This window comes from Convolutriloba macropyga, chromosome 12 (assembly GCF_964194025.1).
Source record: "Convolutriloba macropyga chromosome 12, txConMacr16.3, whole genome shotgun sequence".
Taxonomy (NCBI): Eukaryota; Metazoa; Xenacoelomorpha; order Acoela; family Convolutidae; genus Convolutriloba; species Convolutriloba macropyga.
Genome location: NC_134479.1, coordinates 15,654,285 through 15,681,378, shown reverse-complemented (window position 1 = coordinate 15,681,378; position 27,094 = coordinate 15,654,285). Strand labels below are relative to the sequence as shown.

Genomic DNA, 27,094 nt, shown 5'->3' with positions numbered 1-27,094 from the left:
CCATTGCAATTTATGTTTGTTTAAATATCGCGATTATCATACAAAGAAGAAAAAGAATCAATTCGGCTATAGTATTGAATATAGCTTGACTGGATCAATGAAACTGTCATGGTAGATTTTGTGTTTTGACGTACAGTACAATCACACTTTAAAAAACTCATGGCCGAGCACGGTCCGGTCATTTTGAGACTCCAGGAATTTGTTTAGACCTGGGGTCAAGTGAGGGGGGGGGGGGGGGGTCCTTACCTTTGTCGTATGGGAGCTGGCAACTCGACCATAGTTTTCCTTGCGTGATGGCGGATGGTTGTGGTTTGTTTTAAAATTCTATGATTATTATAAATTTGGTGGGAATATGTAAACACATAACAACATATATGATAAATTAAACACACTAGTATGTTCACGGTATGAACAAGTGGCCGAAACGGGTATTTGATTGCCTATAATCTCAAGGTGAAGGCATTTTGTTACCAATTACAGCCTTCATGTCGGCAATAGAAAACCGTTTTACTCTTTCCCGTTTCGCGGCCTTTAAATAGTACAACGAAATGAAATCAATAGAGCATCAAATCTAATTGAATAGCTATAAGTTCACGGCGTGAACAGCTGACCGGCTGGGGATTATGTTCCGGGATCCGGAACTAGCTCTGAGAAGACTATAACCCTTTTGGAAGGCATTCGAGTTTCCTTCTTGAAAATTAGCGCGAAAATAATAGCATTTGCGAAGCCATGAACAGACTTCACGTGTATCCCCTTTTCACGGTCATAATAGCACATTAGTATAACCAATTACAGCACAAGGAAAATGAGTAGAACGATATAAAATACAGCACCAGTATAGCGATTTAATTTGTAATGTATTTGCATGTATTTAAGGTCGAGTGTCTGATCATAGTATGATATAATTTCATGCACATATAAGTTACCTTTTGTAGTTGACGAAACACCGCCCTCAGCCGCGTGACTCAAAACAAACAGTCAACAGTTAGGGGGGGGGGGGGGGGGTAGTACGCTTACCTTTGCGTTGTTGTTCTGGTAGACGCAGACATCAGTCCGAATTGGCTAAGGGCAGTGGGGGAGGGGTGTTGAAACTAACCTGAGGAGTCGACCATGAACAAATTTTCCATCAGACCTCTCTCACTCTACCTGTCTGCACCTCCGCAACTCACATAGCAATGTCTTCAGATTCCACATTCCATCTCAGTATCCGAGTCCACTTTGCACTTCAATTCCACCCCACTCCACCCGCCAAATTCTTCCTCACCTGTCTTGTTGCTCGGAACCCACACCTTAACATTTTAACAGTTGAGTCACTGCTGAAAACTGGAGAGTCTTGATAAGTTTTGCGCAATCCTCTGACTGTACGTAAAAGAAACAGAGATTTGTCGCCTAATTCTTCGTAGGCTTGAGTAACAATAAGAACCGGATTTTTTTCAGAAAATTACCAAATTCGACACCATCGCCGGTTAGACCGGTCTGGTTCGTATCTAAGCCCTTATTCAAAGAGTGCAATCATTTTGTGCCAATTTTTTCCGATAATTATGAAGAAAATAGTCACTCATTTATTACCGCCTGTGATTCTCTCCCTATGAGAAGAAAACTTTCCATAAACACGATCCACCTCTTCAGCTCACTTTTGTACCATATCAAAAAAAAATTGAACCCCCCCCCCCCTCTACTCTTTTCGCATTACTTAAATTGAATAACGGAAGCCTTAGTGTTGGAAAAAGAAGTAACTCGTCCTTGTCTTTTTTATTCATCGCACCAAAATTTGCCTGTGCTTTTTACCATTTGTATACACGTAAACCACACGCACATACATACATACACACTTGCATATAATAGATAGATAGGTAAAGCAGAAATAGCTACACATTGAAAATAACTGCATTCCGTTACAATAAATTTGAAGCGTAATTTTTCATCCCTCTTTTTTCCTTGTTTCTTTCCCTATTCTTATTATTACAGCCAGTTACTCTACGCTGGTTATTACGCGTATTTTAAATGGCTGTCGCATTCCTACTCACGCTTTGTTTTTAATATTTTAATAATTTTAATAATTTGAATATTTTAGAATACTTTATTTAATCGTTTTTCTAAAACAGGACCAGGTTGGGCTGTTGTAATAACCAACACAACCTTTCAAAGATTTGAACTGCAATTTTCATTTTGAACCGCAATATTGATCGTTGGAAATTTACGCCTCACGTCATTAATAATTCATGATTTAAAGCGTTCATTTCCTGCTAGATGGAAAAATGACCACATACGTTTTGTAATATTATCTTTAGCATATTACATATAAAAAATGGTTTTGCGTTGTTCTTGTAAACTTTTATAATCTAGCGTCGTTTCATTATCGCAGTTGAGTTTTATCACGCAGGCTATAAAAGGTATTCATGTTTAATGAATGGTTTTTATAATATACTCTTATTATGACTCAAGCACGATAGTTCGTAGATTTTTCAAAGCTTCGAATTTTGTTTAAACTTATAGTAGTTCAGGTAATGAAAACAAACTGAACTGATTAAGAGCGTATTTTGAATAAACAGTTCAATTTGCAGCACAGAAAGCGCGGTTATAATTGACTAAGTTTATAAAAAGTAATAATTTGAACAAGCGATCAAAGCTTTGTAAAAGATTAATTAATCGTCATCAACGCACTAATTGCCGGCACTATAAAAAAATTCCAATCTACTACCACAAGGCAAGGGAAAGAAGGAAAAACTGTTGTAGAAATACACCGAAAAGTTCGAAGAGCTTTTTTGCTCTATTTTCACTTATGAGCTGAAAAGTATTTGGCCTAGGTTTCCAGCTAAGTTTTCAGCCCTGGTGCTTTTTTTACCCCCCCCCCCTTCCCATTTCCACAAAATCGATAATAGGTTGATTGAAATGAACTATATATGCTAGAATTTTGAAACTTGAGCAATTCTTGCCTTGTTGTAGCTAATTCTTGGAATGAGCAGAATTATAGCCACAATTTAAAATTCGACTTAGTCAGTTTTATTCTGCTCCTTTTTCAATAAAATCTCAGCTCACACAGCTCAACTTAAACAGAACACCATCATTGCGCGAATAACGCCTCAACCTTAGTAAAAAATATTATAGATTGGTACGGTCTGACTTATGGCTTACCGGGTGATTTGAGAAGTTTTTGGTGACGAAGTTATTCCCCGTTCGTATAGCTATGGAATTAATTCCCGAATCAATAGACTACAAGGAACTCGGAGCTCTCCTCCACCAATCAGAGATGTTTGCTCCTCACCTTCTGAAACAATTACGTAACTTCACAGACGCCGAATGCAATCGTGACTGTTCTATGATTAGAGTTATGGACGTCGGCTGTGGTCCCAGTCCTTCTATGCATGTTATAATGGACGAACTGCTGGAAAAGGAAAATAAAAGGGTGGAAGTTGTCGCTGTAGGTTAGTAAAACTATCTGACTTCTTGACAAGAGGATATCTGACAATCTTCTGGCACGATAACAACTAGGATTCTTTCTTGATAGATTTTTGTCTCACAGATCTTATAATATAATAGTTTTTCTAAGGTTTGGGTGACCATAACCAGTCAAATTAATCACAATTTGAAACATGATATAACTCACTTGCCCATAATTTTCTAAGCGCGTAAAGATGCTTTTTCCAATAAACTGGCGGGGACGAACAACACATGGGCTCTGACATAACGATGAAATAACAAAGTTTGAAAGATGGATTTGAGCAACCACGTGGGCACCAACGCTTTTTTAAGGAATAAGTGTCCCACAAAGTTGAAATAAGCGAACGTTTCAAAAGCCACTGGTTATATAGCGTGTCCCATAAAGTTGAAATAAGCGAACGTTTCAAAAGCCACAGGTTGGAGTTCAAAGGTCAAAGTTCAAATTTAAAACATGTAGAAAAAATTAAAGAATAGAAGCTTAATGGAAAAAACGTTGCCATTCAAATGACCAATTTGATGCTCACTTTCATGTTTTTGGCGTTTTCGAACGTTCGCTTATTTCAACTTTATGGGACAGACTATAGTTCAAAGTTCAATTTTAAAGCATGTAGAAAAAATTGATGAATGAGAGCTTAATGTAAAAAACGTTGACATTCAAATGACCACATTGATGCTCAAATGCACGTTTTTGGCGTTGTCCGAACGTTCGCTTATTTCAACTTTATGGGACAGACTATATAGTCAGTCCCATAAAGTTGCAACGCTATCGAACGTTTCAAAGGTCAAAGTTCAAATTTAAAACATGCAGATATCTAGCAAAACACTGCCCATTTGCATGCCCCGAGATTTTCGAACGTTCGCTTGCGTTGCAACTTTATGGGACTTACTATATCATCCGTGTAATTTACGTGCACATGCGCGATGAACGAAAGCGCAATATGAGCATCTCAGACAATGACCTCTCCGTGTCCGGCTGACGATCAAATTTGAATTATATTATTTTTTTGTATTTTCAAGGTCATGATATTTTTGCTCTTTGCTCAGAAATATTTGGCAACTCAGGGTCAAACGCATGCTAACTAGCGTGATTTTTCATGAAGTTGAAATTGTCGAAAGTTCAAAAACCACTGAACAGAGTTAACAAGGCAAATTTCAAATTTGAACATATGTAGAAAAGGGCAATGTGCGATTGCACATAAGGTTCCGACCCCGTTCATCCAAAATTTTGGCATAATTGTCTACCAAATGAGGAACAGATAGAAAAACTCAAAAATTCAACTAACTGAAAAAATGGTTGGAACGGAAAGATAGCCTCCAAAGCAAAAAACTCAGTGGAGTAAAAAAGGACGCATTAGATTGATGAGATATGCCAATGTTAAGAAACAGAGTCAAGACGAAAAGCAAAATCAAAAAACAACATTAATTACATTAAAAACTTTATTTCCGTTATAAGAAAAAAACTTATTAACAAAGTCAAAATACCGTGAGATAAAGTTGAAATTAAACAAAATAACTTGTAGTTCACCAGAAAACATATGGCACTAGCCCATAATAAGGCTAGGTAACAATTAGACAATAAAGAACAAAAAGAGAAAAAGTTGAAAAAATCGCTCATTTTTTTCAAAACAATTAATTTCAAAGTAATGAAAACCATTAGAAATCAAAAAAAATATCCCATAAATTCACGATTTCCAAAGCTTCAATAAAAGGAAATAAAGAACTGTTGGTATTCAATTTTTTATGCAGTTACAAAAAACAAGTAGACAACAAACAAACAATCAGTTAAAACTTTCCAGAAAACTCTTTCGAACCCGTGAAGCCATACTTTGGCCCTGAAAATATGTTTGGTTGGATCTTTATTGCACAGCACTAATTTATATTGCGACCTCTCATTCATGAAACTAGGTAAACAGTAGACGAAAAAGAAAATGCAATATTAAAGAACACCTTTTTTTCGAAAAAAAAATGTTTCCAAAGACATGAAAGCCATTAATTACAAAATGAAATATTTAAATAGGTTTGTTTATTCTTCCAAAGGAAGCCCATGAGATCTGCAATTAACCAGAATATATCTTAAGTCTGCAAAAAAGAACGTGAAGTATGATAAAAATCAAAAATTTTTACTTTTTTTGTGAAGAAACCGTGTCGAAGCCAAAAAAGTAACAGCAAGTTCTTTAAAAACAACAGATATTATGACACCAATCACTTTTCACACCTTTTCTTTACAACACTACTGTCATATTTGGCCTGTAGTTAACGAGACTAGGTAAAAAGGAACAAAATTGCGAAGTTTAAACGTATGTTTTTTTGATTTTGGAAAAAAATTGTTTTCAATTTCATGAAAGCCATTAGCTATCTACTAATATCAGAATATCGGCTCATCTATTCGTCCATGAAAAAACAATGAAACGGGGTCCTTGAACAGGAAATTTCATACGACTGAGAAGACAAAGTAAAAACACCAGTAAAAGACAAAATTAAAAAGTTCGAATAAATGATTCGAGAAAGTAGTGTCGAAGCCGTTAAAACCATAATCTATATCTTTAAAGATTTTAGTAATATCAATTTTGCTTTATTTTGAACGTCAAAAATGTGATATATGAACTGTCAATAACGTGATAATCTGAAAAAACTAGAAAACGTGAAAAATAGGCAAATATCTTAAAAAATGTGAAATCTATTAGTATCAAAGCCAGAAAACCATAACTTAAGGCGTAAAACCGCAATAAAGATTAAATTTGAATTCAGTAGAAAGAAGAACCATTTTTTTATTGCTGGCACTAAGCTACAAGTTGACCAAATTAAGAGAAAAATGGAGGTAAAGATCAACAAGCCATTATTCACTTAAAAATCAACATTTTTAAAATCCCAAACGACCATAAGCCCTCAAATAATAAACCAGATACAGTAATTTGCGGCTAATTAAGGAGCCAATTGGACCTATTACTTATTAGCTTCGATTTGAAATGTTCTGTTATCTAATTAATAAAAAAAATATCGAGTTTTTTTAATAAAAAAGACCGACTGATACTACAAATATTTTGTTAGTGATGTTTGGGAGTGTACTTCCTGCAAATTTAATCAAAGTGGACTACAGAAACTCATTTCGTGCTGTCTTTGATGAAAAAGCCTGAATTTTGAATTGTTTAGCCAGAATAAAAATTAAATAAACATGCCGACAATATTTTTTTGTCTTAAAAAATACAATCAACGCCACTTTCTGATAAAATTTTAACAAATTTCAGCAAAATTGACAAAATTCTTGTCAAAATTTCCGGAAAATGTGAATAAAACCAACGGAATTCACTCTATTCTCCCAAAAGTTTAAACCTCGACAATTCCCTTTTAAAAAAGAAAGTCAGGAAACTCTTTTTATTTGCATATTCTACGTTGGACAAGCTTTCTAATGATACCAGTCTCAACTCTCCACAATGAATACATCGATTGGCCAAAATTGTCTAAACAAAAAAACCCATTTGAGTAAATAGTTCCCCCTCCCCCTCAAGAGGGGTCGGAACAAAAATGAAGTTTCAATTGGAGCTAAAGGAAAAGGGACTGCACGTTCTGGCGTTTTCCCACTTAAGGGAACCGACTTTTTTAGAGTAAATAACGTGAATACTATAACACTTTGTTTCAGATCAGGACAAACTCTGGCTTGACTACTGTCGGAACCGATATCTCGAGTACCCCGTCACTTTCATCCAATCAGATCTGAGCTCACATCTTGATCACGTGACGCTATCAACAAACCACAAAATCCACGAATTCTTTGAATTAGGAATTTGCCTATTTTCACTTCAAGCTCTGAACTCGATGTTCAGTGTTATGAACAACAATATATTCAATTTTGTGGATTTCAAGTTCTTACTTGTTCACGCGTTCACAGTTTGTCAGGAGAGGTTTGAGAGTACTACAAAACGGTGCAAAGAATTTTACGAGAAATGCTTAGACAAAAGGTGAGCCACATGGGTTAATTCTTTTTGTTCTGTTCAGAGAACGCTCTGATACTAAATGTCGACAAAAACAAGTAGAACACGAAGTTTTGCATTCACTTCTAAAAGTTGGGAAAACATTCTTAACTAACTCCTAAAAACTTTTCAAATAGGAATTTGGTAAAGATTTTCAGTGGTCACGTCAAATCACATCCGTTTGTTTTTCTCTCAATTTTTCACTCAATTAGCAAAATTACAGGAAACAAAATTTACAGCAAGAAAGCAATGACTCTTGCAGAAAGCATTTTTTATTAAATTTTTGATTAACAACAACATACATTAGAGTACCAAAAAGCTACCTACACCCAGAAAGATTTTAAAAAACCAGCACAAACATCAAATAATACAACACTTTGGGTTCAAATTAGTTCTTTAATAACGGAAAGTTACACTTTCAATTTTTCTAATATTTGATGGACAGTTCATGAAGTTTTCAGACAAAATTTTAAGGTCATCTGAGTCAAGGTTTTGACTAATTTTCTTACTTTTTTCCCAAATTTCTCTCGGTTTTTATAATTTTTGTTTCACAATTGCCTAAAAATTTATTTAGAAAAAATATATCGAGAAAATTTGCCCACCATTCCCGTACCTCCTGCTCCTATTCTTTTAAGAATTTCATGGCAATCTTTGCATTATGCACAGAAGCATCATCTTGTTCGAAAATAAGTTTTTGAAAATGCCTTTTTGTTGCAATTTTTCAACAATTCCATTTTCGATTTTTCAACGATGCAGCGAACTAGGCCCGTTAGCTTGTTTGATATCTAACAAACAGTGTCCACTCATCTGACGTTTTGCACACCACGAGATAAATGATTGCTTGTGCAAGCTCAAAATCTTGCCAAGAAATCTCGATTTTTTTCTCCGAACAACTTGGACAATTCCTTGGCTAGAGACGCACTGAGCCTGTTACACATTTGCCGTAGTTTGTACGCAAACTGTGTACTGTCTTAATACTGCTATCTTGATTTTAAGCAGAGTTACTCTTAATTTCCCACTATCAAAATTGGACACTTCGAATCGCAACATCGTGGCAAACGGTAAATTAACAAAGCAGCTGAAACTTCTTTCTCTTTTCTGTGTAAACGGAGAGAATGTTATCTACAAAATTTCTCGACTTTCTTCACGCTTTCGCGAGAATCAAGCGTTTTGAGCAAAATTAACGCTTAAAACGTACAAATTGCGCTGTACGGAGCTTTTTGGTACTATAGTGTATATTCTGAACTTATAGTATAGAATTCTCATAACTTTGGTTGAAAAGTCCTTCATTCACATAGGATTCTTGTGCCCTATCGTCGCGTAACTTTAACAAGTGAAAAAACTTTTTCCTCTCAGAAAAAAAAGAAATTTTTGACAAGTCTGATATGCTTGTGTAAATAATATATGCGTGTTGACTTTTACGGGCTGTTTTGCTGTTTCGATCAGTTCGTAATCGCTAATGTCAAGTAGCAATTTCCCTTCAAATCCAGTAAGAAATCTTTTTTGTAACTTTTTCCTCATCTAAGTTAATCCCTACGTGAATTAAAGAGGTTACCTCCCCCTTTTGTTTTTTTCTTCAAATGGCGTTTGTGGAACAATCCAAAGATATTAGAAAAATAGTTTGAATTCTGTATAAAAGATTTTTGTATGATCAAATAGCATAACACTACAATTTTGTTAGAGTTTAAGTTTGTTCACTAAAATCCATACGGGCTCAATGGAATGTATGTTAGTTGTGGTCGCCCATATTGCTGTAATGGCACAAAGGTGGGCTGTAAAATTTGTTGTGGAAAAGCAGTTTGTGGTCGTTTTGTAGAAACAGCTACTCGAGGGTTATAATAAACCAAATTCGGATCCAAATAATTTGGCCCTGTTGGATAATTGTTGACTGTAGTCATCAAATGGGGGTGGTGTACCGGTAAGGGTCGGTTAAAATAGTTATGACTTGCAAACCCATTCTCGTATCTCTGCAATCGAGATCTCAGTTTAGGACCCAAATTCCCAGTTCGCTGAAAATTGTAGGCGTACGCTTGCTTTTCGGGGAAGTATTTGCCAATAATGCTGAAAGCCTCCGATAAAACATCAGCATGTTTTGTTTCAAAATTTACTAAATTAGGAATCTTTCTCGGACTTCTCAGCTCGCTCGTGTAATCATCATAATCAATTTCATCGGAATTTGCCGGCTTCTTTTTTGCGTAACCACCCTGCCGAACGTTGCCCGTTACGTAATCCTGGCTCGTCTGCTTCTTAGAGGCAAACGAACTTGTAAACTCGTTTGAAAAACTGACATTCGGAACTTCCGATTCTGAGATCAATTTGTTTCGGCTTCTAGGAGCTCGTTCACATTTATGAGTCGATTGCTCCGACTCGAAACGAGCCGAAGCTGTCCGTTGAAAAATTGGTATTCGTGACGTAAACGACTTGGGTATTACGTCATCACGACTTGTGTTCGGTTCTCGTGACTCGCCGACATAGATAACTGAGCTGCGCTTTACCTTTGGGTCATTTATGCTAGAGCTTGTTGTGACCTCATCGGGTTCGTAGCTTTTTGGTCGGGTGCTCGGGGTATTTTGGGGTGTGACACTTGTGAAAGCTGACTTCGGTTTTTCTTTGTCGTCGGTTCGTCGAGAAAAACTGGTATTAACAGCTTCTTTGGTCGTGTTTGATACTTTTTGATTTTGTTCCATTCTGAAAAAGTTACAGACTTGACGAAAATTAAGTGTACCGAGCTAGTATTTAATCGTAAAAATAATTAATCCTCAGATTTTAGTAGATACTTGTTCTTTAATTAAATAGAAGATTTAAGATATTTTTTAAATTGTGCTAGTAAACGGTGCGATTGCTATAAATCGAGTAAACATTTAAATTGATTTTAATTTTTGATTGAAGCGCTAAATCGATAATTTATTAATCAACTTTAATGAACTTTTTTAAACCATACCTTTAGTTCATATAAGATTTTTATAAGAAAGTAAACATGAATAAATTTATGTGTGCTAACGGTCAAATCACCGCCTGCAATATATGTTCAACTAAAAAGTTTTTCTCTATTTAAAGATTTCGAAAGATTGTATGGTATTTTAGGAAATTTCAAGACCGTGGTAGCAACATCATCATATAGTATTTATGGCAATTCAAGCAGTCGTCATGCCATCTTAAAAACTTAATGTGCAACCGCTCATTACCAATCCTGTTGCTTTGTTATTAGTTTTTTTTATAATGCTGCCCCGCCAAATTTAAGTAGAGTCCAAGAAAAAACTGTCTCCAGAGGGAACCTATGACCGAATAGTTTATCAACATTTCTTAAGTGCCAGATTTTCAATTCAACAGCTTTTTTGTTTATCTGATGTTAATATATATATTTTACCTGCTTTTATTTGTATAAATTTGCAAGTTTGGTTCTTTTTTCAACTTTTTACTTTTGATTTAAAGGTAGTTGGTAGCACAATTAAGACCCTTTATAAGGATACATTCGTTTTTATTGTTTTTACTCCTTCTGATTCCACTTTTGCTGATGTTTTTTGTCTAATTGGTCCAACATGTATTCAAAATGGGAGAATGCATATGCGAAGTCGGCTTTATTTTTCCATTTTTTTTTCACATTGATTTCTCACGTAAATATTGAATAGTAAAATTGATGTGTTCAACTTAAATTTTTCAAAATTAAGCATTATCTGAACTTTGTACAAATAAATTGAAAATTTCTTCAAACAGTATTCTTACCAAAAAAAAAACAAAACTTGACATGATCAACAACTCTAATCTTTGATGTTTGTCTGATGTTCGGTGATGAAAATTTTTTTAAAGCCAACGGGATCTTGAGTCTAATTATTTGGTAGATTTGTTAACCAGTGAGGGGCCTTTTCAGTGAGATAAAAATCAGACGAGAAGAAAATGGCTAATTCCTAATTCCAGCATGTAGAATAGTTGCTTCACTTTTGTTTTGCAAAATTTTTGCTGTTATTGTTTCCGATAATTTTTTTTGCAACTGGTTTACTGAACTTCATTTTCTGAGGAGCTAATTTATGTTGCAAAGGAATTGAGTAATTGGCAATGTATCTCATTTCACGTCTGTTAAAATCATACCGAAATCAGGTTTAAGGTTTTTCTTAATTATCATATTAAATACAGTTGTAATCATTTTTGCTTAATCAAAAACTTGCTTAAGTATGAGTTCTGAAAAACTGACAATCGCAAAAATTTTTCTTCTCAGAACAGAGAAATTTTTACAAACTTAAGGCGTATGTTAGAACATTATGTGCTGCGCACAATATTGCCCGAGCAGTTTTGTTAAAGAGCGCTCGAGAAATGGCTGTTCGCTGGCTCAACTGGACCAGAAAGAGGTAAATTCCAAAATGGATCTCTTCTGTTATTGCCCCCACGTCCATTTGCACTCCCAACTGCAAATGTTTTAGCATATTGTTTGGACTCCACTGCACTTACTTATACAATTGTGCGCAACGGCATTTACAATGTAATGATCCAACTTATTTTGCAATCATTCATAGGAATGGCTTTATGGCATTAATTTTTTTTGACAGCGGGAATCAAAACTCCATCCAGTCTTCGACCGGCCATTTATTATGACTAAATCAGGGATAAAATATCCAAGGACAAAATATGATACATATTTGGGGTGCAAACAGACTGTTTTTATAGGACGGACACAAAAACAAAAGAGACCCGTAATTCATTTTTTATTACAGTTAGAATATTGAGAAAAACATGAAAGGTGAACTGTGCATAAGATAATCTCGAGAAAGCTAAACAAGGAACTCTTTTTTAATTCAAAAACTTTACTGGAGAGACGAAGCTTCGAGGAGCAAGAAGAGGGCGTGTGAACCAGAGAACGTGTTATTAAAGTATCCGAAGATCGAAAGTCTAAGACCAGTTGCTGTAATGATTATCAGACTAAGCTTGCAACGATGAGACACATGTTCGTGCCCAGCGCTATTTAATTTTCACAGTGGTTGCGCCTGCTTGAACCCCTTTAACTCAATACACGACACCTCAACTTTTTTAGCATTTTTTTCTCGTGAAAATTTTCAGGAAGTTTTTCGATTTTCAACAAATTTTATAAAAAGCCTTTTTAAGATATTTGTTTTTAAGATGTTTGAGACTGACTTTATTTGGCTATTTTTTTCGTCTGGTTGAGTAGTGCTCAGAGATGGCGACGGCCGTTTTGCCAGTGTGGGAATTCGGCTGAATGCACCAGTTGCACCATTATTGCCATTTCCATTGTAAGAACCCATCGAGTTTCTAAACACGCAAATTTATTAGGTTTATTCTTTTTAGGTATGCCATTGACTTGATAAGTTTGTCACTTCTTTTTAAGTCGGGTATAGAATGTAGCTGTTATAGGATGTGGGTGGATTTTAGCTCTTCAAAAAATTAAACCTGATCTGAATTCGGAATTAGTGTTTGTCAATTTTGGATAACAATATCTAAAGAACAACCGGTCATTATTTGTAGCATAAGATTGAAGTACTGTTCTTAAATCAACATAAAGCCAATGTTTTTCCAAACCTAAGGCGAAATCTCTGTTTTTTTATGTTAATAAAAAATTACGCACAGGTAGAGAAATTATGAGAACGCAAGGAACAGTACTGAGGTCTCAGACCGAAATGAAAGTGCGCAAAATCTTTAAAGAGCACGAGAGTCTAAAGAGGAACGCGTTCCCTCTAAAAGCATCTGTTCAGAAAGGGTTTCGGTCCGGAACTTCAATCTGGACAATTCTTACCTCCGAGCTAGAACAGGAATTCCAGATGTTTGAGCATTATGGCCATTAGATATATTTTGGCCCTCTCCATTTTGATTCAAATTGTTTCCGGAAACATTCGCTGTTCCTGCAGTTCCAGCTGCAGTTGTCCCGCTATTGTTTACGACTGCGCTCGTGTTCAACGATGACGGAGTCGGAATCCGACTGTTGCTGCGACTTCGTCTTGTCGTCGTCTGCATTGGCGATGTACGACTCATGTTGTTCTCATTGGCACTGTTGTTATTGTTGTTGCTCATGTTGTTATTGTTTACCACAAGGCTGTTGTTGTTATTGTTGCTATGTGTGCCAGGGGGTGGTTTGGCAACGTGCGATCGCATAGGCGAAGTTCGGTCGTACCTCGTATCTGAAAAGTTTTTTTTGGTTTATGGAAAATTTTACACTTTCCTAAAAAATAACATCTAACTCTAATCTAAACTAAATTTAATGTGATCCGTCAAAATATCCAGCGTCTGAAATTTTTCTTAGAGTGATTCCGATTTCATCTGAATTTGAAAAACGGCCTTTATAACTGATCCAAAACATAAAAGATTTTTTAAATGCTTCCTTGAAAAGTAAAAAGTGAAGCATGATTCAGCGGTGAGTTATACCACACGGATTCAATTGAAATTGAAGTTATTGCACTCCCGTGCTTGCTGCCAAGTCAATTTCAGTACTGGGCAAGTCTAACTTGATTACTGATTCAGAACTATCATGATGTCACTTTACAAACCTCTTACTCTTGTGCACGTGTTGACCAATACTTGCCAATTCTAAAAAAACGTCCAAAATAGGTAATAAAAAGCCAAGAACAGTCGGGATATTGCCGTAAATAGATTGGAAAATTGGAAAAAAACAGCTGTGAAGTGTGATTGCATGCAAGACAATCAAAAATCAGAAAGGACTGCACATCGGGCAAAAAAGGATAGCTTTGAATTAGGGCGACATCACATACATCACGTGTCATGAGGTGTGTATCAAAGAGCATCTGAAGTTATTGGAATCTATTCTTTCCGCTGACTTTTCTAAAATAAAAATAACTCACGTCTGCTGTCCGTTGAGTTGGGACGTCTTGGAACTTGGCCCAATTTTGCTCCACTCTGATTGGGTAAAATATCTCCTTGGTTCACATCAGGTGAAGGTGGCAACTTTCTACCTGTTCCAGTTGTCAAAGTTTTTCCCAATTCCTGATCGTTTCCTTGTACGACCTGAGTGGGCGGTTCGTCATTCACAAGGAAACTTTTCAACTGGGCTGTTAGAAGTTCTTTCGTCATTGCACCTCTCGGATTTGAAACTCCGAACGAATCTCGGCGGGGTAAATTAACGCTATCGAGCGATTGACGTCTTTGAGAAACCGGTTTGAACGCGCTTTTGGAAGTCGCTGGAATTCTGCTGTTAGTCAAAACTGGACTTCTCAACTGAGCTGCCAAACTTTGCGGTTTTGTCTCTCGATGTTGAGTTTCATCTTCAGCGATTGTTGTGTCGTCTCTTTTATGACTTTCATCAGTTTGTAAATTATTTTCTGAAAGTGAAAAAAAGCTATTCTTGAGGTAGTCATTTATGTGTAAATTGCACTTGAATTTGCCAATTATGGTGCAATTAAGAAGCTATTGACACGATTTTAATGCCTTTGTACTTACCAGTGGTTGGTCCGTGACTTGAAAGCTCCCACGATGCGCTAACGTCTTCATCAGTTGCCATTTTTGTCAATTTATCGTTTATAAATTATGCTTTTATAAACTCATCTTACTACTACGAAAGTGTAATATGTAAACTTTGATATAAAAGTCAACGTGGTTTACTATCTTTGTTCAAAAATCAAATTCAACATTTAAAAAACTTGCTCGCAAGCATTAAAAAATCACGCGGTTGAGTTTATAAAAACTAGTTGAGATTTTTGTAATCTTATAGTAGAGGTTTGAAGCACGCGCAAATTTAGATACTTTGAAAGTTATATAACTATTTTGCTGTGATTTTGTGTACTGTTGTAACCGGCATTAATAATGTTTTTACAACTTTTTCGTCAACATATCAAAAAACTCATAAGATACAATTACTTTGTTTAACTGTGAATAATTAACGAGCATCTATTTTATATGTTGGTATCAAGTCTTGGGTCATAATTTTTAAATGAAACTGCCTTACAACATGACTAGTGGTGATTATGTGCGAAAGTGAAACATAATTGTTTTAAAAAAACTTCGTCATACTTAAAATTAGCAAACAATCGAAGCTGACTTAGAGTCTGGTAATTCGTTGTTGGCTATGACTAATCAGGCAAGGCAAAATCATATTAATTTTTTTGGTTCCCATTTTAAACCAAACACAGTAAATAACGTAAAAAAACTAACGTAAAGTTATATTAACGTCATAAAATGCTCAAAACTAAGCAATCAAAATTTTTAAAAGACATTAGGAAAACTCTATTAGAAAATTTCCATTTCTAAGATTTAATAAAAAAAATCCATCAAAAAATGATAGCTGTTTTGTGATAAAGCATCTTAAACTTCAATGATAGTATTCACCCCCTTGAGATTGAATTCATAGTAGAAACAAGATAATGCGGTTTTCGCTGGTTTTACTCAGTTTGACATTAAATATGAATATTCAAAAAAAGGCATCCGTTCTTGGAGAGAAATGTGAAGCTCCTACCTAACCAATGACCTACCGAATTTGATTAACCTTGGACAAAATGATATTCCTGATCGCAATTTACAGTAATATGCATGTGATCTGGGACTCAAGACCAAATTAATTTCTATGGGCAAATCCTCCTGGTTTTAAATATGTTCAATTTTTTTTTTCACTCCGCCAAACTGTTTCGAATGTATCCAATGAATATTTTTTTTACAAATTTGCCTGTCGGCTCTAACTCCATTATCCCTATAAAAAGGAAACGATATGTTTTTCATCTCAAAATTTTTCAAATATGCTATTAATTGGTTTCGCAGGCTGGATGGATATACAGAAGGAAAATTTGCTTGAAAGGTAGCAAAATAAAAGACAATTGTTGCCCGCTTGGGAAGATTGTTTTATGAATATCAATGTTTTTTCTATAAACATGTAACAAGTGGTTTCAGGCAACCCTTTCCTTGGTTATTCAAGATTACAATAAGTTTTTAATGTGTTTTGTTAAATAAAATTTTCTCTGTCTCAGAAAGTCAAGTTTTTGATTCGAAAGGGACTTCTTCGATGCACTTGGCGCAACAAAAATGACAATTGACCAGGTCAATGCAACTATAGTTGGACTCTGATTCACTTAAGCCAGTCTTAAAGAAGTAAATGTCTAGAAAAACAGTTTTATTTAGAATTATTTTAATTCTCTGCTTTCTTCTTAAAATAAAAGCAACTGAGATCAGTATTAAACCATTTGATTTAATCTTTTTTTACAGATCAGAGTTTGAAAATTTGAAATTTGTTTTTTGCTTATTGAAAAACAAAGCCTATGAGGAAAATGATTAGAGATCAGTTTTGTATTGTTTTCTAGATAAATTCCCTTGTTTTGTCCACTAGCTATTAGTTGGACAGAACTTTTAATTAAATATTTGGATGCATTAGCCCGATCGAAAGCTCAGGAGTTCATTAATAATCTATGAATCACAAAAAAGGTTTCTTAGCTCTAAAACAAATCCGGATAAAAACATTATACATTGAAAAGTAGAACTTTTGTCATTTTTTTTCAAATCTTGATCTCAATTTAACTTCAGATCAAACTTTTTCAGGCACTTTTTTTGGGTTTTCATTTGAGTTTCTGAGTTTGGCACTGTTTTTAGTTTTCACTTTTTAACTGGAATTTCAGTCTTATTAATTCAGCATGCTTCTAAAACCATTTGAAAGGACATCATTATTTTTTGCGCAAAAAGAGGCGCATGGGATCATATTATTGACTATTCCAAACGGTATGTGATCAATTTCTTTTTTCGACTCCGTCAAACTGTTTCGAATATATACAATGAATATTTTTTAAGGAATTTGCTTGTCGGCTCTAACTCCATTATCTTTATTAAAAAAAAGAAATCAATGTGTTTTTTTTCTCAAAATTTTTAAAATATGCTTTTAATTGGTTTAGCTGGATGAATATAAAGAAGGAAAATTTGCTTGAACGGTAGCAAATAAAAAAAATTGTTGCCGGCTTGGGAGAATTGTTTTATGAATACCAATGTTTTTTTCTGTAAACATAAACAAGTGGTTTCAGGCAAACCTTTTCTTTGGTTATTCAAGATTACAATAAATTTTTTAATGTGTTTTGTTAAATAAAATTTTCTTTGTCTCAGAAAGTCAAATTTTTGATTCGAAAGGGACTTCTTCGATGCACTTGGCGCAACAAAAATGACAATTACCCAGGTCAATGCAACCATAGTTGGACTCTGATTCACTTAAGCCAGTCTTAAAGGAGTAAATGTCTAGAAAAACAATTTTATTTAAAATTATTTTATTTCTCTGCTTTCTTCTTAAATAGAAGCAACTAAGATCAGTATTAAACCATTTGATTTAGTCTTTTTTTACAGATCAGAGTTTGAAAATTTGAAATTTATTTTTCGCTTATAAAAAAACAAATCCTATGAGAAAACTGATTAGAGATCAGTTATGTATTGTTTTCTAGATAAACTCCCTTGTTTTGTCCACTAGCTGTTAGCTGGACAGAATTTTTTATTAAATATTTGGATGCATAAGCCCGAGCGAAAGCTCAGGAGTTCATTAAAAATCTATAAAATCACAAAAAAAATTTCTTAGCTCTAAAACAAATCTTGATAAAAACATTATACATTGAAAAGTAGAAGTTTTGTCATTTTTTTTTTCAAATCTCGGTCTCAATATAACTTCAGATCAAACATTTTCAGGAACTTTTTTGGGTCTTCATTTGGGTTTCTGAGTTTAGCACTGTTTTTAGTTTTCACTTTTTAACTGGAATTTCAGTCTTATTAATTCAGCATGCTTCAAAAACCATTTGAAAGGACATTATTAATTTTTGCGCATAAAAAGGCGTATGGGATCATATTACTGACTACTCCAAACGGCATGTGATCAATTTCTTCTTTCGACTCCGTCAAACTGTTTCGAATATATACAATGAATATTTTTTAAGGAATTTGCATGTCGGCTCTAATTCCATTATCCTTATTAAAAAAGGAAGCAATATGTTTTTTTTCTCAAAATTTTTAAAATATGCTTTTAATTGGTTTAGCACGCTGGATGAATATAAAGAAGGAAAATTTGCTTGAACGGTAGCAAATTAAAAAACAGTTGTTGTTGTCGGCTTGGGAAAACTGTTTTATGAATACCAATATTTTTTTCTGTAAACATAAAACAAGTGGTTTCAGGCAAACTTTTCCTTGGTTATTCAAGATTACAATGAGTTTTTAATGTGTTTTGTTAAATAAAATTTTCTCTGTCTCAGAAAGTCAAATTTATTATTCGAAAGGGACTTCTTTGGTGCACTTGGCGCAAAAAAATGACAATTACCTAGGTCAATGCAACTATAACTGGACTCTGAATCACTTAAGCCAGTCTTAAAAAAAGTAAATGACTAGAAAAAAAATTTTTTGAAAAATTATTTTAATTCTCTGCTTTCTTCTTAAAATAAAAGGAACTGAGATCAGTATTAACCCATTTGATTTGGTCTTTTTCTACAGATCAGAATTAATAAAAATTGAAATTTATTTTTCGCTTATTGAAAAACAAATCCTATGAGAAAATTGATTAGAGATCAGTTATGTATTGTTTTCTAGATAAACTCCCACTGTTAGCTGGACAGAACTTTTTATTAAATATTTGGATGCGTAAGCCCGAGCTCAAGCTCAGGAGCTCATAAATAACTTATGAAATCACAAAAAAACCATTTCTGAGATCTGAATCAAATCCAGATAAAAACATTATACATTGAAAAGTAGAACTTATAAATTCCCAATTTGCACTTTTTTGGGTTTTAATTTGGTTTTCTGAGTTTTGCACTGTTTTTAGTGTTCATTTTTTAGCTGGAAGTGCAGTCTTATTAATTCACCATACTTCAAAAACCATTTGAAAAGACTTTATTAATTTTTGCGCATAAAGTGGCGTATGGGATCATATTATTGACTATTCCAAACGGCATGTGATCAATTTCTTTTTTCCACTCCGTCAAACTGTTTCGAATTTATACAATGAATATTTTTTAAGGACTTTCATGATTGAAGTTAACGTGCCAGTTTTTTGCTGCTTTAGCGACTGCTCAAATACTAGCACTATGGCCTCAGAATTCCCCGCCAAGGCGCTCCAAGATAGATTAATCAGGTTGCTTTTGCCTGGGGCTTTAGATAGATCCTCTATGGTTATTTGTTCGATTAAGACTTCAAATGTTCTTTGCAATTTTGGCGAATATTATCCTTTCGTTTTTGTAATCACTCCTTTTCTCTCTTCGCTTCATCTTACATAGGCTCAATTAGCATTGGTTAAAAATTCTCGAGTTTATTTCTCCCATGTTAATTGTTTATAACTCCACCTATGCCATTTTAACCATTCCGTATGAGAGAACAGGAGATGATTGCCATTAAAAGCCATTTTCGAATTTCTGAAAAAGTTTTTCGTTAGTTCACCTTACGATTTTTCCGACAGCATTTCACCTCTATTTAGTCATATCCTAGTCTTCGAAACCGCTTCTGATCAGACTATCGTTCATTCGAAACGGCTTCCGATCAGTCTAAAATGCGCTTGAAGGTCACTCCTGATCAGACAATCCTGCGTTCAATATGTCCTCTGAACTGAATATTGTGGGTTCGAAACCGCTTTTCGTAAGACTAGTGTCCGCTCAGAACCACTTATGTGCGCTCGAAGGCTTCTACTGATAAGACTATCGGGAGCAAAAAATTCACTCTCAATCAGACTAGTGTGCGTTTGAATCCTCGTTTGATCATATCATCACAGACCGAATTGACCTCTGATCCTCTGATCAGACAAGCTCCAGACTATTGTCAAGAGATGACTTTTCCAAATAATGTAATTCGAGCGCACGATACGCAGGCGTGCACAAAAAGATGGTCTGATCTGAGGTCGTTTCGGTTTGGACAGCTCGACCTGGGTTAATTTTACCCTATCATGAGTTTACTGTAACTCCGTAAAGTTAAACATACCCTAACTTCATCAGCCTATTTTTAATGCAATTAATTTCAATGCAAATATTTTATTTACCAGTTATTGTGTTTCAGTATTTGTGACAAATTCGAAATTTATTCCTGTCTGAGCTGCCCTGTCGAGTTGAACGAGAAAACCTCGCAAGAAATTCTCCATTCAGTTGAAAACAAACTTCGGGAGAAATCAGAGGAAACTTTCAGAGCAGCTGCTGAGCTTAAGGGCAACTTGTACTTTGTGTCATTGCTTTTAATAAACAAGAATATTCAATTAGAAGAAGATTCAATTAATTGATGTACATAAAGTGTCGTTTTATACTTTGTATAATCTAATTTACACGTGAAGTAACAACAATTAATAATTTAAACAAACATATATCAATTCGGGTTGACATTTCTTTGTAGCCAGACAAGGATCGTTGATGATGTCATAATTCATAACGTATTTCCTTTCTAGATTTAGGTCTCCACTTATGAAAAAAGACTTTAAATGTCTATTTGGGAGGGCCGCCTTTGGGAGCTGGCTAAAATTATATAGTCGATCTTCCTATTTAAAGTCGAGGAAAAGTCTTTTCATGAACCGAGCTAAAGTTTTTTCACGAAAAATTGTACTATGCTTACATGGCCAGCATGATCCTTTTAGGATTACCTGAAAATCTTATATGATCCAATAGAATGCTGATTAATAGGAAATCATAAAATCACACATGAACATGTATGGTTACCAAAAATCATATACACCAGGAGTTAGTTTTTGTATGATCATCATCTCTCGAATAATGTTATTATATGATCATCTCTAAGTTCTTGTTATTCCTAATATCAAGACTGATTCGAAATAGTCTGGGAGGACGGCCGACTCCGGCAATAAAATTCAAGTCCTTTTTCTACCACCTCACCCCGGATAATGATCATTTTCTGAAAATTTTCAAATGCAATTGATAAACATCATGTCAGTAGTCTTCTAATATCTACTCTATTGATATTGTATGATATTTTACCTCGTCAATTGACGGCAATTTGTTTGACATGGTCCTTGTGAAAAAAGCGGGCGTATCAAAATATAGAATTTTTTTTACTGGACCGTATTAAGAATTGAGAAACGTAATGATGCTTTCCTAATGGATATTGCTCAACAATGCACTCAGCAATGTTTCCATGTTTTAATATTGAATGTAACCATCGCAACAAAAATGCTCGCAGAGATTACATCAGGCCGAAAGAGAAAAAACAAATGTTTTTTTAAATAACTAAACTCACGTTCGGTTGTGATTGATTCATATGTCCCACAGGAGTAGTAGATGATACCGGCTAGGGGGACATACAGGGGGGGACACTTGCAAAAGGATTTTTGCCCCACCGGGATTCGAACCCGGACCCTTCGCTTATTGAGCAGCTCTTGAAACACTGAGCTAAAGTGACTGCTTATCAAAACATTTAGAATGGAACTTTACAGTATAGAACGCTCATGTAGCCGCTACAGCGGAATACTTTACAAGATGAAACGCTTTTGTTATCGCTCAAGCTTAGGTTGTAACTCTATCCAGACGTCTTAGCGTGGTTAGTTGTTTATGTTTTTATTCCAGACTAATTTCGAGATAATTAAAAGTGCGCGTGTTTCATCACTCCAACTTCGGAGTTTTAAGACGTCTAGAAACACCGAAACACAAATTGTACCAAATTTTAGCTTGTAGACTAGCAGGTTCGGATAAACGCGTCAATTGATTCAGAGATTGGTCTAGACAATTTGTAATCAAACTGAATTTGGTCGAGTTTTTCCGCTTCGTATCATTTATGTACAGTTACTATCCGCTCTAGTTGCAAGGATTTTGTTTTTGTCATAACAGATTTCCAGTTTCTACGAAAGTGGTGGTCATATTCTTAATTAATATGATGAAGATCGAGAGTTCTTCTCTAATGGACTTCAGAACCGGAAAACAGAGAGCTTCATTTCACCCTGTGCATGGTAAATACCCGTTTCATTCTTTGTGTTCTGAATTAGGGCCGCTTACCCAGCGGATGATCTGGATCCGCGTTATCGTTTGAATCTGTTATTAGTGTAAAATACTTATTAGCGTCATTGCTTGTGCCCCTTATTGTTGTTAAATTATCAGTGAAATATCTGGCTTGGACCGGTTCTTTGCGATCAAATAACGGTCAGTTAACAACAAATATAAACGTTCTCATGTATTTCAGTGGTACGACCGCTACACTGTAAAAACCGTGGCGTCATAGATTTGAATCCCTGTGATTGCTACGTCTGCGTCCCATCGCCAGTTGACAGACGGGCTGAGACTGTGCAAATTCCGTTGAAATTACGGATTAAGCGAGAGTTGGCCAACAATCCAATGCTATTTGAAGAGCCAGTGAACGAGTTCCTATGCAGACTTGTTCCCTCGGTTTCAGAAGTAGTTCAGATTGAAACTGAGTTTGTCTATGCCAATCACGAAGTTGTCTACAGTAACGATGACATCCACCACGATACACAAAGATCTCCCTCGACTCCACTCCCAGCTAGAACTGCTTTGGCACCATTGTCGATGCCAAATGTTAAGAAAAGCAGGAAAAAGCGAGGAAAGCCTAAACGAACTTAGCTGGTTAGATAAGCAAGTTTTAACTTGTACATATCAAGAGTTTTGATGAAAAATAACTTGTGTATTTTATCCTAAGCTACCTTGGGGTTACCTAAGCGAGTTTCAACTTGTACATATCAAGAGTATTTGTGAAAAATAATTTGTGTATTGGATCCTAAGCTACCTAGGGGTTAACTAAGCCAGTTTTAACTTGTACATATGAAGAGTATTGGTGAAAAATAATTTGTGTATTGGATCCTAAGCTACCTTGGGGTTACCCAAGCGAGTTTTAACTTGTACATATCAAGAGTATTGGTGAAAAATATCTTGTGTATTGGATCCTAAGCTACCTAGGGGTTAACTAAGCCAGTTTTAACTTGTACATATGAAGAGTATTGGTGAAAAATAAATTGTGTATTGGATCCTAAGCTACCTTGGGGTTACCTAAGGAGTTTTAACTTGTACATATCAAGAATATTGGTGAAAAATAACTTGTGTATTGGATCCTAAGCTACCTGCTGGATACCTAAGCGAGTTTTAACTTGTACATAACAAGAATATTGGTGAAAAATAACTTGTGTATTGGTTCCTAAGCTACCTGCTGGATACCTAAGGGGTTTTACTTGTACATATCAAGAGTATTGATGAAAAATAACTTGTGTATTGAATCCTAAGCTACCTTGGGGTTACCTAAGGAGTCTTAACTTGTACATATTAAGAGTATTGGTGAAAAATAACTTATGTATTGGATCCTAAGCTACCTGCTGGATACCTAGGCGAGTTTTAACTTGTACATATCAAGAGTATTGGTGAAAAATAACTTGTGTGTTGGATCCTAAGCTACCTGCTGGATACCTAAGCGAGTTTTAACTTGTACATATCAAGAGTATTGGTGAAAAATAACTTGTGTATTGGATCCTAAGCTACCTGCTGGATACCTAAGCGAGTTTTAACTTGTACATATCAAGAGTATTGGTGAAAAATAACTTGTGTTTTGGATCCTAAGCTACCTTGTGGTTACCTAAGCGAGTTTTAATTTGTACATAGAAAGAGTACTGGTGACAATTTTATGGCACACGTCACCGAACAAAGTGGAGTGCAAAGTGGAGAGCGACGTGGAGAGTAAAAATGAGTGCAGAGCTTGGAACATAGTTGAGAAAAAGGAATTACTCGGTTAGTCTTTTTACAATTTGCACCCTTTCGACCGGTTTTTATTGGTTTTTTATTTCAAAACTCTCCTCTTAGTCTCGTGACATTTCATCAACAGCTTCAGATGATGCTCACATTTATATTTTGTTTGTTGATAAATTCTATATATATTGGGAATTAATTTTAATATCTTGTCTGGAGTACCAAGTCTTGAGATAAACAGTCTGAAGAGTAGCAGGAACTGTACTCGCTTGACGCCAGTAAACTCCTTGCCTTCTTAACTTTGGCAACTCCAATGATTGAGAGGCGGACCTTGCTGGTTTAGAGAAACCCTATTGCGAAAATTAGACGGCAGCAGTTCACAAACTTTTAACACGCACCACCATTCACAAACACTCACTGAGTTCACTTAGACACTTAGATCAGTTGTAGGGTAGATTATGACAGATTGCTACAATCGACACAGATGATCTACAGAGGTAACTATGAACATGTTCCTATTTTTTCGAGACAAAGGGGAGTTTTGGTTTGGCATTGAACACTGGCTACTTTTTCATTTCCATCTGATAGTGCGGAAGCTTTTTCAACACTTATACTATGGATTGAAGGTACTGAGGATGAAAATGACTTAGATATAAATTGATCAACTGCTTATATGGGAGCTTTTAAAGGACTTATACTATGGATTGAAGGTACTGAGTACAAAAATGACTAAGATATAAATTGATCAACTGCCTGTGTGGGAGGCTTTAAAAGACTTATACTATGGATTGAAGGTACTGAGGACAAAAATGACTTAGATATAAATTGATCAACTGCTTGTATGGGAGCTTTTAAAAGACTTATACTATGGATTGAAGGTACTGAGTATGAAATTGACTTAGATATAAATTGATCAACTGCTTATGTGGGGGGCTTTAAAAGACTTATACTATGGATTGAAGGTACTGAGGATGAAAATGACGTAGATATAAATTGATCAATTGCTTATGTGGGGGGCTTTTAAAAGACTTATTCTATGGATTGAAGATACTGAGGATGAAAATGACTTAGACATAAATTGATCAACTGCTTGTGTGGGGGGCTTTAAAAGACTTATACTATGGATTGAAGGTACTGAGGATGAAAATGACTTAGATGTAAATTGATCAACTGCTTGTATGGGAGCTTTTAAAAGACTTATACTATGGATTGAAGGTACTGATTATGAAATTGACTTAGATATAAATTAATCAACTGCTTATATGGGAGCTTTTAAAAGACTTATACTATGGATTGAAGGTACTGAGGACAAAAATGACTTGAATATAAATTGATCAACTGCTTGTGTGGGAGGCTTTAAAAGGCTTCTACTATGGATTGAAGGTACTGAGGACAAAAATGACTTGAATATAAATTGATCAACTGCTTATATGGGAGCTTTTAAAAGACTTATACTATGGATTGAAGGTACTTAGGATGAAAATGACTTAGATATAAATTGATCAACTGCTTGTGTGGGAGGCTTTAAAAGACTTATAATATGAATTGAAGGTACTGAGGACAAAAATGACTTGAATATAAATTGATCAACTGCTTGTGTGGGAGGCTTTAAAAGACTTATACTATGGATTGAAGATACTGAGGACAAAAATGACTTAGACATAAATTGATCAACTGCTTATATGGGAGGCTTTAAAAGACTTATACTATGGATTGAAGGTACTGAGGACAAAAATGACTTGAATATAAATTGATCAACTGCTTGTGTGGGAGACTTTAAAAGACTTATACTATGGATTGAAGGTACTGAGGACAAAAATGACTTGAATATAAATTGATCAACTGCTTGTGTGGGAGGCTTTAAAAGACTTATACTATGGATTGAAGGTACTGAGGACAAAAATGACTTAGATATAAATTGATCAACTGCTTATATGGGAGGCTTTAAGAGACTTATACTATGGATTGAAGGTACTGAGGACAAAAATGACTTAGATATATATTGATCAACTGCTTATGTGGGGGGCATGAAAAGACGTATACTATGGATTGAAGGTACTGAGGATGAAAATGACTTAGATGTAAATTGATCAACTGCTTGTGTGGGAGGCTTTAAAAGACTTATACTATGGATTGAAGGTACTGAGGACAAAAATGACTTGAATATAAATTGATCAACTGCCTGTGTGGGAGGCTTTAAAAGACTTATACTATGGATTGAAGATACTGAGGACAAAAATGACTTGGATATAAATTGATCAACTGCTTATATGGGAGGCTTTAAGAGACTTATACTATGGATTGAAGGTACTGAGGACAAAACTGACTTAGATATAAATTGATCAACTGCTAATATGGGAGCTTTTAAAAGACTTATACTATGGATTGAAGGTACTGACGATGAAAATGACTTAGATATAAATTGATCAACTGCTTATATGGGAGGCTTTAAAGACTTATACTATGGAGTGAAGGTACTGAGAATGAAAATGACTTAGATATAAATTGATCAACTGCTTATATGGGAGCTTTAAGAGACCTATACTATGGATTGAAGGTACTGAGGATGAAAATGACTTAGACATTAATTGATCAACTGCTTATATGGGAGCTTTTAAAAGACTTATACTATGGATTGAAGGTACTGAGGACAAAACTGACTTCGATATAAATTGATCACCTGCTTATATGGGAGCTTTTAAAAGACTTATACTATGGATTGAAGGTACTGAGTACAAAAATGACTAAGATATAAATTGATGAACTGCTTATGTGGGGGGCTTTAAAAGACTTATACTATGGATTGAAGGTACTGAGGACAAAAATTACTTAGATATAAATTGATCACCTGCTTATATGGGAGCTTTTAAAAGACTTATACTATGGATTGAAGGTACTGAGGATGAAAATGACTTTGATATAAATTGATCAACTGCTTATATGGGAGGCTTTAAAGACTTATACTATGGATTGAAGGTACTGAGGATGAAAATGACTTAGATATAAATTAATCAACTGCTTATATGGGAGCTTTAAGAGACTTATACTATGGATTGAAGGTGCTGAGGGTGAAAATGACTTAGACATTAATTGATCAACTGCTTATATGGGAGATTTTAAAAG

The 27,094-nt window shown here is 35.1% G+C and overlaps 2 protein-coding genes across 5 annotated transcripts; one reads left to right on the top strand and one right to left on the bottom strand.

Moving 5' to 3' along the window:
* The first annotated feature begins 1,859 nt into the window (after positions 1–1,859).
* LOC142350318 (uncharacterized) lies at positions 1,860–20,653 on the top strand. Of its 4 annotated transcripts, none has more exons than XM_075402146.1 (4): positions 1,860–2,393; positions 3,186–3,425; positions 7,079–7,397; positions 20,346–20,653. In XM_075402146.1, exons 2-4 carry the CDS (start codon positions 3,188–3,190, stop codon positions 20,560–20,562), a joined length of 774 nt encoding a protein of 257 aa, XP_075258261.1. In that variant the 5' UTR covers positions 1,860–2,393; positions 3,186–3,187; the 3' UTR covers positions 20,563–20,653. The 4 variants fall into 4 exon arrangements, with proteins under 4 accessions (XP_075258261.1, XP_075258258.1, XP_075258260.1 ...); XM_075402143.1 differs by lacking the exon at positions 1,860–2,393 and adding an exon at positions 2,427–2,673 and having other exon boundaries at positions 2,947–3,425; XM_075402145.1 differs by lacking the exon at positions 1,860–2,393 and adding an exon at positions 2,427–2,707 and having other exon boundaries at positions 2,967–3,425.
* Positions 9,016–15,226, bottom strand: LOC142351083 (uncharacterized). The gene is made up of 5 exons (XM_075403169.1): positions 14,805–15,226; positions 14,210–14,686; positions 13,150–13,531; positions 12,534–12,668; positions 9,016–10,097 (listed from the first exon to the last, which is right to left on the bottom strand). Exons 1-5 carry the CDS (start codon positions 14,863–14,865, stop codon positions 9,107–9,109), a joined length of 2,046 nt encoding a protein of 681 aa, XP_075259284.1. The 5' UTR covers positions 14,866–15,226; the 3' UTR covers positions 9,016–9,106.
* Positions 20,654–27,094: the final 6,441 nt, after the last annotated feature.

Coding starts and splice junctions, on each gene's coding strand:
- LOC142350318 (XM_075402146.1), top strand. CDS start 3,188: ATGGAATTAATTCCCGAATCAATAGACTACAAGGAACTCGGAGCTCTC. Junction 3,426..7,078: donor GGTGGAAGTTGTCGCTGTAG/GTTAGTAAAACT, acceptor ACTTTGTTTCAG/ATCAGGACAAACTCTGGCTT. Junction 7,398..20,345: donor GAGAAATGCTTAGACAAAAG/GTGAGCCACATG, acceptor ATTGTGTTTCAG/TATTTGTGACAAATTCGAAA.
- LOC142351083 (XM_075403169.1), bottom strand. CDS start 14,865: ATGGCAACTGATGAAGACGTTAGCGCATCGTGGGAGCTTTCAAGTCAC. Junction 14,687..14,804: donor AAGTCACGGACCAACCACTG/GTAAGTACAAAG, acceptor TTTCACTTTCAG/AAAATAATTTACAAACTGAT. Junction 12,669..13,149: donor ATTCCTGTTCTAGCTCGGAG/GTAAGAATTGTC, acceptor TTGCGTGTTTAG/AAACTCGATGGGTTCTTACA.